The following is a 12,925-nucleotide window of genomic DNA, read 5'->3' on the forward strand; positions in this document are numbered from 1 at the left end:
TATATGGCATTTCAAGCCAGTTTACTTCATCAAGGAAAGAATGTTGTACCCCTACCCCTAGCTTTTGCACACCCCATACAGATACACGCAATTCAAAATTGACTCAGGAGAAGTAGTGTATAGTTAAATATCTAATGTTAACACTTTTTTTCTTGTTTAATATGTGGGAATAAATAATTCAAACACAAAAAGCTGTCAAAATTTTGCTTAATAACAAGTAAATCACAATTGTTACATGGTATTTTGGGTAAAAAATTTCAAAATTGTCAAAAAAATTCATTTTAAAGTCGTCCTATTCTATGTACACAAATTAATTTTGCTAAAGTTGGTGTTTTTCATAAAGAGCAGAATCTCAGCTTTCCAAAAATGTATGGTTTGTGCTATTTCATGCTAGTTTACTCAATGTAGGGGAGGATATAGTACCCCTACCCCTACCCATTTTTCGCCATTTTTTGCGGTACATGCAAATCAAAAACCAGCCGAGATAGGTAGTGCATCCCAAAATATCCAATGTTAACATCTTTTTTCTTGTTCAGCAGGTCCTAAAGAACAAAAAAAATACCCAAGTAGTAGGGATGTGGGGGGGGGGGGGTGCACGGTGGGCCCCTCCAGCCCACGGACTAATAGACTTCGCCGAACTCCTCAAAAAAATCTGCTACAGTTATGAATTTGTTTTCGCCGCAATTTGTTTTCCCTTGTCTTACGCTTTCCTGACACCTGACTCCATGTGTCCGACGTGCGTTGAGTACAAATTAACGGACGTCCGAGGCTTTCTCATTGTGCAACCATGAAAGTAGAAATAGATACAACCAAACTGTCTGTACTTGTTAACTCTGGTGAGACGTTTCCCCAAAAAACTAACTGCTGTCATGAACGTAGACTGACCAAATTGCCCGGGGGTGCAGAACCTATCATAGCTAGGATTTGCGTATTTACATAAATTTACTTAGTTTGCATTTAATTAGCAAACAACACTGAATGTAGCAATTATTATGTCTACGCATTCGTTCGATATACGTCCTAGTCACTGCGAAAACTAAGCTATAACAATGATATAGTTTATGTGTGTGATATAAAGTACAAGCCTAATACCAAATGAAAAAAAAAACACAAAAAAAACACAAAAAATCGAGTTCAATACTTACAGCCAAAGTTTGTAAAATCAGACTTCAACGACTTCCATCTGGCATCTTTCATCTATGGCTATCATGATTATAAACATGTTCATTATGATTTTTGTTTCTTTCTTTTCAATTCTGATTAGGATTTAGTGGCAAGTGAATTTAAAATTTCCCTCCCAGCATAGGTAGAGAGTGTACGTTGGGAGAGAGTTGCATAGGGCCGATCACATAATGATTGTAGTGTTTCTTAGGACAGCTACGTACGTTTAAAACAACAACACAATAGTCATGTTCGTTGAATTTTATTGGTCAACAACAACATCACTAATATCAACATAAGCAACAATACAAACGACAAGAAAAACAACCGGATTTCTTGGTTCCCTACGGGAACACCAGAATTCTGAGTGAGCTTGATGATCAGCTGTTTCGCCTTCAGTTAAACACGGAGTTTAGGGACATATGCTTATTTGTAGACGTTTCCGGTACTTTTGCTGCATTAGACGCCTACTCCGAAAATGCAACAACGTTTCAGTTTGCCCGTACCGAACTGAAACACTTAGAAGAGGCTCCGAGCTCTGATTCACGGCGATCATATCGATCGCTCACAAACCTTTTCAGCGCCACCAAATATTCCAAAAAGAAATTTGCCTGCCTTTAAAGGTATACTGCCACCTGTTCCAATTTACCACAGTTACCATGGAAAGAGAAAATCTAACCAATCACAGATTTTAAGCGGGTGGCCGCTTTTTTAAAAACAGCGCCCTCACATGGGCATTTCGAATACCAAGGAACGACCCTCTGACCATATATGGGCATATTTAGATTACAGGTGATTGTATACCTTTAAGCTAGAACGCGCCTCGAAGACAGACATTCGGCGTCTCGAATTTCTTCATTTCTTTTCTGATCTACCACTTGTGGGGCCTCATTTTGAAACTCTTGGCGAAAGAAAAGCTTTCACCGTACTAGTTTTTCAACTATTTACTTTTATCTCAGGGATATGGAGGCCATTTTGAATTTCAAATACCGCAAAACGTAGGGTGATTTGTTTTGCTATTTCCAAACTTTGCACGGTGACCCCTGAATTTTATTGTTATAATTGGTGAGAGTATGGTTGAAAGTGTCATTTAGGAAAGTTTGAGCAAAGTTTCCGTCTTTCACTTTCGAGGCGCATACTACCTTAAAAGATTAGATCGAACGCGCTCCTATAGTCACTGCGATGCATTCATGCGACCTGCTACAATATGGTATACTTAATACCCTGCCTGCTTCCTGACAAATGTCAAAATAGACGGATAGATGCGACCTTTTTTTGGCAAATTGCGATAGCTGACAGCGTTCAAATGAAAGCGACTAAGTTCTAACTGTGTTTAATACTTGACTAAATGCACAGTCCGTATGTGTGCGTGCGCGCTCCTTTTTGCATTTTCCCGCACAAAGATCCTTAATTGTTCGTTTAAACCGCAAAAAGAGCTACATTTTATCCAGCGCACTGTAAAAAGTAACACTTCATTCAGTTAACCATAAACCATGGCAACAATATAAACTATAGCGAAGGGTCACTTTAAGTACAGAGACGCTTGACATTAGTAAACAATCAATTCAAAGCACGAGTGCCGGGAATCGTCCCGGAAATATTGACGATTTGATCAGCGTCTCTGTTATTCGAAATATTTGTATTTTTCCCAAAAATTCCGGGGGGGGGGGGCTGCCCCCCTCAGGCTATGGCTTCGCGTGTGTTCTTCATTTGATTAAAGTCCAATTAGCTGTAACTGTTGATGTTTTTGATCTATTTGCACAATATAATTTCTTACTCTACTTTTAAAATCACGTCGAACTGCCTAGAGTTCAAGTTGTCAACACAGCCTGTATGTGCGTTATGATCGACATTATCCTTGACTGAAGGAGTTCAGACTAGAATTATTTTGTTAATGACATGACTGCCTATCGTACAAATTGTAGCGTGGAGGGCTAATGCTTGATAGACCAACTCTAGGGATGAGATCAAACTATCCTCATTTTCTAGAACAAAATTGATGAAAAATGTCGTCCAAAGCGACAGTTATTACATGCCTCGGCGTTAGTGCAAATATGTGCATTGATTTGAATAGGAACATCCGGGGAGTTAGCGGGCGTGTGAACGATGTACTGACCGGTTCCCATAGTTACCCGGTCCGGTGAAGCCCTTCGACGTTTTCGATGTCAAAGTAGACGCTTAACGCTAGATGTAAAATATCAGTGCGCGCACTGCTATTTTGACTTTCGTTAAAATCTGTTTGATGCAGCTCGATAATGCTAAAATTGTTTGCAAATGCCCTGCATGTAACTAAATGTCATATGTTCTTCGTTCATCTGATAAATGCCTTCTGCACACACTAGATGGAATCTGACTACCTATGGTCGCCGCTCCTTCTCTGTAGCAGCTCCTGTCCTTTGGAACTCTTTGCCCCTGGACATAAAAACCTCTCCTAATGTCAACATTTTCAAAAGACGCTTAAAAACTTACATCTTCCAGAGAGCATTTTCATTGTAACTCTAAGCGCCACTGAGCATTGTTTAACTTTGGATATTAGGCGCTATACAAATTTTCTAGATAGATAGATAGATAGATAGATAGATAGATATAACGTTAACTGTGAAAGGCATGTAATAAAAATATTATTGCCTGAATACGTGGGTTTATGTGCCCTCGCAGCAGGAGACAATTTGCCCTCTTGGCGTCGGGCAAATTGTCACCTGCTCTCGGTCACATAAACCCATGATGTATTCAGACAATAATATATATTGTTGCGTGTCCCATTGAGAATTGTCTATTTGTAAATGATTCTGGAATACGAGCAATGCATTTATTGTTGACTTGTAAAATATGATATAGTCAAGGAGCCATTTTAATTACACATTGAGGTAATTTTTATTTTCTCCAAGTGGCAAGAATTTCTCTAGACATTGCTTACATAATATTGCACTTATATTCATCATAAAATTGCAAATCGTGTGGGAGAAAAGTAGCGACCTGATAAAATCTATCCAAAGTATCATGTATACCCATCGGCATGTTCACAGTAACAATAATCTTTTTGACCTTGTAACGTCTCCGCAGGCAAAACCGGAAAAAGTTGGGAAGTCCATGGCCCTTTTACCCGTTTGAATGAAGTCTTAATCATGAGAGCAAACGTTTTTTATCACCAAACTATATGCTACTAGGATCTTTTCAATGATAAAATTGAACCTGAATTGAGAATGGGACGGTGATGGATAAATGATGGCTGCTTGTACAACTCAGATGACAATGGGTTTGAATGTGTCTTCTGTCTTCAATATAGGTGGGAATAGCTGTGGGTCCATATACAGCTGTGGTGGTGGTTTTCTGACAAGTTTCCCATCTTTTAGGTTCTGACTTTGACCTTGGCGACTTTTCATGCGTGTACTGTAAAATGCCTGTCAGAAAACTATCCCAGCTATGGACTATTAAAGATGGGAAATGTTTGTCAACCGACTGGTGGTGCACAAATGGTCCACAGTGGCATGTTGATCATATGAAATTTGAACTTATTACCAGCTAAAACATTTTGACCATGGAATCATTGACAAATATTCTCAAAATATACTGAAATTTGACCTTACTTTCAACTATTGACCAACACATCAGCTGTCTTAATTGGTGTGTGAAGGCTATTTTTAAGCAGGAATAAAGCATAACGGCAGCCTGCTGAACTCTGGACAAAGCATCTGATCTGTTTGAGTGTCACACATCGTTTTGGTTTCAGCACTAGTCTACACACAGGTGTGAATTTAAGGTAGCTAGATACCTTATAAACAATTTCAGATTTTGATTTTGATTTCTCAGTTATAGAAGTCCCAAACCCCAATAATGTATACATTTTCTGAAAGCCCTGATATTGGGAAATCCTACCGTGGACGATACATAGTCATTATTTGCATAATGGTCACGTGACAAGCGTTTTGCTGAACCTTCCAAAAATCGGTTTTTCCTCCCTTTAGCGAACAAGCTGCATGGTTTCCGGTTGAAATTTATGCATTGACAAGCATAAGTAATACCCTTCAAATCTGTGTCTGCGATTTTTTCTCCGATTCTCCATTCAAATTGTATGGCGCGACAATTACAATTCCTTGAAAAGCACCTTAGTCTAACACCTTTAATAGTGCATAACAAAAAAACATAAAGGAAATCCCAGACACGGATTTGAAGGATATTACCAAGGCTTGTCAATGCAGATATTTTAACTGAAAATCATGCAGATCGTGCAGCTATTATGCAAATAATGACTGTACTGTGCACAGTCGGATATCAGGGCTTTCAGAAAATATATACTTTATTGGAGTTTGGAACTTCTATAACGGAGAAAAAATAAAAATCTGAAAATGTCTATATATATCTAGCTAGCTTAATTTTGTATTCAATTGACATGATTTGTGCATATTATGTGGGATTCGTCAAATCTAGACAAGGTTACAATATATGTGAATGGTACCAGCACTTTATTTACATTCATAGCGGGCTCCTTCATTTATGTAAATGAAGTACTGGTACCATTCACATATATTGTAACAAAGCTTTCAATGGTCTACGACTGGTTAGTCATCGCTGAAGTGATATAATTACGCCTGACTGTTTATGGGGCACAATGGTTGCTTTTTTAAACATTTTTGTAAATTTTGTATTATTTGTGGCCTTACCCATATAATGCCTGAATCTTAAAACATGGTGAAAATTGTGGCTTACAAACACCACTTTCAACTTCACTTACAGACAGAAGAGACCTTATTTACTGAGAGGACAAACACACAAAGCAATGACATATGTTTATTGCTTAATTATATAATTAAGCAATAAACCCCGGGGCTCACCAAGTGACTTCATACCACAAGATTTTGACCACTTCACGACATATGTGCGAGTGCATATATGTATGGACTGTTCAAAATCGAGTCGTATACATGTATCTATTGCTTAGGTGTTTTGTGTGAAACGTTAAAAAGGAATTTTTCTCTAGCTGAGAGAAACCGTGTTACACTGCAAATATAGCATGGTTATTTTCACATCTCGACTGATTGGATTGCAGTATTTACACCATCAAAATACTTGCATAATGTAATCGCTGATGTCTGCAAAACTATATGCCAATAAACTGACAGCAGCACTATGTACTGTAAATCTTTGCATCTTGAATTAAAAATTTGATGCTCATATCATATATTGACATTATTTTGACATCATAACATTTCTTTTGTGGACATACTCCCAAGTAAACGTGTGTGCCCCTTTAACCCTATAAAATCACCATCACACACCAATTTACACAACATCTGTGTTGATAATTTACCACTAGAAAGTCAGGTTTTAGTGTACTTTTCTTAAAAGCCAAAGATTGGTAAAGCTTTATAGATCTTCAAGACATATAGGCATGACAATCTCTGATTTTTACAGAATAACAAACTCATTCATCTCAACTTTTGTCAGTTTGATTCCAGTTGCCATGGACCGTTTTTTTTCTGATTTTGTGCAAAGTACAAACATGTGAGCAAGTTGCTTGCCTTTCAAGGAAAAAAGACAAACACTTGCCTGTCAGTTTCAGACAAAAAAGGGAGCACATCGTAATGCATGAATCACATCTTCAATTTAAATACATCCTTCTACACATGATAATCATGAACAAAGGTCAATGACATTTTTAAAAAGCTGCCTTAAACATTTTCATGCACCTGCTACAATAGATGCTGATAATTTTAAAAGCTTATATGATATCATGCTATAGTCTTTGGTGACATCATTTCCACAGACTCTTCATTTTGGTCAACTTCATGGTCATCTGGATCGTCTGGTTTTTCGCCGTGATATGAGGCGAGGATCTGCATCATTATATAGACCACAGTTGTCGTGATCGACAAGCTGAGTGTGACGTACATCAGAACCATGAATGTGTAAGCTTCAAAGAGAAAACCAATGATCCAAGGCAGAAACATTTCTGAACTAGACGCAGCCACACAGAACACTGCCGTTGACTTGCCAGTCAGCTTTATATACCGTTCAGTCCAGGCGATGGCGGTCGGAAAAACAGTCGCCATCGACATGCCGAGAAGTATTGAAGCGCCCCAAAGGACACCGACCACGCTACCACCGAAAATTGCCAAGAGCGTGCTGGCAGTGCACAGACCAACCAGATCCAACACCAGCATTGACCTCGGACGCAGAAACATTGCACAGCATATTCCTAGTGCTCGAGCAAATGCAAAACTGCCCCAGAACACTGAATTCAGGTAACTTGCGCTTTCCACCGTGAAACCCATGTCAGATTTGATTGCAAAGGTGTATATGAATCCACCATAAACCATCTCATGGCCAACATATGCGAAAATGAAGAAATATAGAAAGACAAGGAGTGTCACCTTAAAGGTGAGATTTTCTTTAACATGAGATGAGTCTACTTGACCGTTGTCCTTTTTCTTTGGGATCACCAAACGACGAGACCCCTTCAAGTACAGAATTAAAAACGGAAGCCCACCCACGAAGTTGTACACAGCAATGATGGTGTACGGTATCCATAATTTGCCATCTCCAGTCTCCATTGACTCATCCGTGGATGCTGAGCTGTTGGAAGAAGTATTCATGCGTCCATCAGACTTAGAAGATTGTACACCATCAATGCCTCGTTGGGGAGACTGAGCAGTTGGAAAAGACACGGCATTCTGGACAAAGACTGCACTTCCTTCTGTGGTATTGACCATGATCAAAGCACTTCTTTTGCTCACCCGTTCAACTTCCTCCACACTCCTCTCAACGCGCTCCATCATCTTTTCCAACATCAACTGGAATTCCTCTAAATCGGTGTCTCTTGTGGACACAGACTTTTGGTTCTCAGGACTGCCAGAGACTCCCAGGGGTCCGAGACTATAGCCGACCTCCATGCCAGCATTCCCACCATACCAGGGTGCCACTGTGGTTGGTTCCGGCACGGCTGTAGCATTGATGGAAACAGGGTCAGTTAGGAATGGTGCTGCTACCAATGGTGCCATGGTGGCTCCAAGAGCAAACAAGAAGTGTAGAGCCTGCATCCATGGTCCATTTTCCTTGCCCCATACGACGACAAGAACCACATTGCCTCCTATATTAAAAGAAAATGCAGTAATGTTTTGACAACACTTGTTACATTTGGTATAGACTCAGGCAACTTATTTGTGTTCATCACTCTTTCTATCAAATTCCCTCCCTACATTTCTTGGTGACTAACATTTAAAACTGATAGCTTTTCATCTACTCTATGTGTGTGTGCACGTTTGCATATATATATATATATATATATATATATATATATATATATATATATATATATATATATATATATATATATATATATATATAGTATATAATACATAATATACACACACATATATGTATGTGTGTATATATTATATATATATATATATATATATATATATATATATATATATATATATATATATATATATATATATATATATATATTTAAACAAGGGATAAAATTTGTTTCTAAAATTGCAGTCATTGTGCAATGAGGAAAAGAGAAACTAAACACAGATTAAGCACCAATAAAGAAAAACTATGTAGAAGTATTTGTTGATTATTTTACAGCCTCATGAAAAATATTCAGAATTTGGAAAAGCAGAAGTGTCATTTGTCAGAAACCATAAACTGTTAACTGATTCTTTCGGCCTTTACCTGTGTCGAGAAATCCTGTAAAGAATCCCCAGAGTGAGATCACAACAATCAGCAACCACAGCACATTGCACCACGGCACGAAGAACCCTGTGACGCTGGTACCAAACATGGTCAGAGCCAGCAGCAGCTGGTTCTCAAACTTGTCGAAGCAAACGCCGCCCACTATGGATCCGATGACGTAGCCAACGCTCCTGGCGGTGAACACCAGGGTGACCTGCTGGAGAGTTGCCCCGACTTGGAACTTCAGATCCAGTAGACTTGGTCCAATCACAGCGAGGCAGAGTCCCTTTAGGAAAAGTTTGAAATTGTAAAGACTATATCAGATCAAGTCCATGATTGATCAAAATTCCTCTGAGAAAGTATACAGTGGCAAAACTTTTCCACAAAGATAATAACACATGTGTTCCACATGCTAGACAAAATATGCTCACTCATTTCGCAACAACTGACATCACTTTTTGTTTTTCAACTGGAAATCCATATATTCTTCTTTTTTTGGTGTAGATTTTGTCTTTTTTGTACTTTCTCAATCACTTGCTTGTTTGCTAATTTTTGAACATATACTCTTACATACAATGTCTACAATTTTGGTTCAACATGCTGGCTTCCTTCCTGTCATGAAACAGTGGGACAAGAGCAGCAATGGAACAAAGAAAAGAGAATATAGATGGATAAAGATAAAGATGAATCCAGCATTCTATCAACCAGTTGTGAAGTTTCATTCACTGACATTTTCTGAATTTGATTCACAGAATTTTGATATCAGACACTTCACCAACAATACATGTGTATCAGCACCCCCCCACCACCCCCACCCCATCATAGTGATGGAAATCTTACCAGACCAAAGAATGAAAAGTACAGGGAGACAGTCTTAATAACTTTGTAGAAGAAAGTATCCAATTCTTTGCATGGAGGCTCATCTTCTGGAACTGGCTTTTCTAATAAACCGACTTCTGCAGTCTTGACCTCAGTTCCTTTCTTCTTATCTGACTTTATCTCTCCATTCTGCGTGCTTTTTCCATGGTCTTCCGCAGACATCATTGTCTATGTTGTGTAGTAGTCCCACAGATAAACTTCTGAACTATGTGTGTCTGCCTGTAGCATAGCAATCAATACATAATAAAATAAAGTCTTGAGTTCATTGTACCTTGGTTTTCACTACACACAGCACAACTGGTGTAAAAAGCAACAAAGAAAGACAAAAAACTACACTTTTGCAGCTTCAAAATATCTTTGTCATAGCAATATGTTAATTTCCTGCAGTAGTCAGTAAAAATCACAATGGTTATTATGTCCACTACATATATGCAATACAGTGAATGCCTGAATACAATGGCAACTACAGTTTTACTTATGATGTAGTGGGTCAAGACTTGACAAGCTCAAAGTCCCATACCCCAGTTATTTTGATAATGCAGACTTGAAAGTCAGCCCAAATATTGGCCATAGATGCATTTGATTGCCCAGTTGTGCAGGTAAATTTAAAAAGTATATTACTGTTTGCTCTGTAATATGTGTAAACAATGGAGCAATTGGCAAAGCCCTAAACACACACCCTGAAAATTTGTATTTATGACAGTGTATCTGAGTAGATGTTTCCATTCCACTGCAGAGATTACTGGGTCATAGTGCTTCACAGAGGTGGAAAAGTATTAACAAGATTCTAAATTTAAACTAGTACATCAGTGGTATTGTTATGTGTAGTTGTGTTTCTTGCTAGTGCCTTCTGAATTTAATGTTTTCTATCAAACCAAGCTGACATGAATCTATCATCAAATTCCATTGGTCAGAGACATCAATGTCCTCTGCGAACACAGGTCACAAATTGTGACGTGGTGCAGTTTCTCCGCTATCGCGTGATATTATTTATATTTCATATCTGAGTGTCCACTCTCAAGCATTTTTCAAATTAATCTTATGTCACATACCAACAGAGTGAAGAAATTGTGCCATCCACGTGACCCCGTGACCCCGTATGAATCCATTCATTGCCCTATAGGTAGTATTCGCTGCACAGTGTACTTGTGATGTGTATGTTTACCCTCAGGGTTCAAAGGTTGTTCTAAGAATAGGTAATATGACGACATTGTAAAATCATGGGTTTTCATTGTTCTGACGTTACATCAGCACATCTATAGCCATTTTTCAGCAAAAAGAGAACCATTTCTGAAATGCCTACCTATTCTCTGAAGAAATGTGAAGAGACTGTTTTTTATACGGGTAATAAAAGTAAGGACCCCATTATTTTCGGCGACCAAGATCAAACCACACTCAATCCCAAATACAATGTAATGATGACCCGATCTGACCCCGGTTCGTAGATGTATGGTACCGTTATATTACTTATTTTGTATTACTGGTCAATCTGTTCACACGATGTCGGACGAGGCAATAGCTGATGAAATCAGTCGGATTCTATAAACAGTTATAGAACATGCTATTGCTAAGTATGTTTCGGACTAGCCCTGCATACGATGCTGTATGTTCCCGGAGTTATGGCCGTATAGCTCCGGGAACACACAGCATCGTAGTACGCAGAGCTGGTTTTCGGACATGCAACTTCTATCGGGTACACGTACATCGGCCCCTTGGTCACACAATGGAGGTAGTGCAAATAGGTTTGCCAGGATTCCAGTCTTTAGTATAAGTCTATGGTAACATCATATGGAGGTAGCACACACGCCGACATGATAAAAAGGTGCCAGATTTCCCGGCCAAATTTACAAACTTGATTATAAAGAAAGTGCCACCCCGTATACTCACTTCAGTCAAGTGTGATTGGCGGATCAACATGTGAAAGTATTGACCTGCCCTGGCCCTTCGCTCGGGTCTGTGTGTTCATGGACACTTACAATGCAAAACGGCGTGATATCATACATAGCTGCGGGGGACGTATGTACGAGTACACCGGGACCACATACTCTGTTCCCGGTGCAGGCCGGCGTTACGGAGACCTGGTGCTACTGCGAGTTGGCCGGGCAAACTGGAATATGATCTCCACGATGCCGCTGATCGCTATGGCTGAAGTTGATACATTTACTTACCAGTAAAATTTAAAGTGTCCCTGTGATTGTACACTCTATGTGTACAATAATACTTCGGCTCTGAGTCGATGATGTACAGCTGCCGCCGACGCCGCACTTGGTCACAGCTAGCTGGTACGCGTGTCTTCACCGTTAAATATTTCCGGGTTACGTATACAATATGCGCACGCGCTGCTGTTCTGACGACAGGGCCCGTAGAGAGCGCGCCGCTCTAAGCGCTGCACCGAGTACAACCGTCGCTCTTGGTTAGATCAAACTGGTTTTTATCGGATGAAGAAATTAAACCGATTCCGTCTTTCACAGTAGTTGGCACTGTTTTTCTAAATCTGCTGCTTTAGTGGGGCATGAGTTTATTTGTGTTTCACTTCCATGAATGAGGCGAAATGCAGTTGGTTTTTTGCAAACAGTCAGACTGTTTTTTCGACCACCACCATTCAAATCTGATAGACCATTTATTTTATTTGCTTTCCGACAACTTTGTTTCAGTTAAGTCAACAGGTTCAAGTCTGTCGCATGCCGTGCCCAAACTCAAAATTGCAATGGAGGGCTACTTCTCCTTATGAGGGTAATTCGACGAATTTAGTAAGACATAAAATGTTGAAAAGTATGGTTCATTGCTATTCTCATGATGATATTCGTAACTAACCGGGGCATTTTAGTTACTTTTGCTGGAAAGACAGTTGTTGGAAAGGAAATGGCAACCAGAAATCATTGGGAGAGAAAACATTTCTTGCCGAACAAAAACAGCAGGATTTTAACTTTGAACGCTGCTGGCGCTTGACATGGAAGAGCAGGGACATAACATAATCTTCTCTATGATGGGGAATGCTATATTTGTGACCAAGAGGAAACCCTGGAACACATCTTATTGAGTGTAAATATGTGACCGAAGTCTGGCTGGAATGCATTTCTTTCTTTGTCAAAAAGCACAATTTCACAATATCAAAAGATTAGTGATGTCAGGTATGATAATAGTAATGCAACATTAGACATTCTTTACTGTATCACTTCCTTTGTAAAATTGCTTGGAATATTAT

General features: G+C 39.2%; 1 protein-coding gene across 1 annotated transcript; it reads right to left on the minus strand.

Moving 5' to 3' along the window:
• Positions 1–5,931: 5,931 nt before the first annotated feature.
• LOC139145020 (sodium-dependent glucose transporter 1A-like) lies at positions 5,932–12,018 on the minus strand. Its single transcript, XM_070715917.1, has 4 exons — positions 11,889–12,018; positions 9,682–9,939; positions 8,842–9,127; positions 5,932–8,248 (listed from the first exon to the last, which is right to left on the minus strand). Exons 2-4 carry the CDS (start codon positions 9,883–9,885, stop codon positions 6,891–6,893), a joined length of 1,848 nt encoding a protein of 615 aa, XP_070572018.1. The 5' UTR covers positions 9,886–9,939; positions 11,889–12,018; the 3' UTR covers positions 5,932–6,890.
• Positions 12,019–12,925: the final 907 nt, after the last annotated feature.

Source organism: Ptychodera flava, chromosome 12, assembly GCF_041260155.1.
Source record: "Ptychodera flava strain L36383 chromosome 12, AS_Pfla_20210202, whole genome shotgun sequence".
NCBI classification, from domain to species: Eukaryota; Metazoa; Hemichordata; class Enteropneusta; family Ptychoderidae; genus Ptychodera; species Ptychodera flava.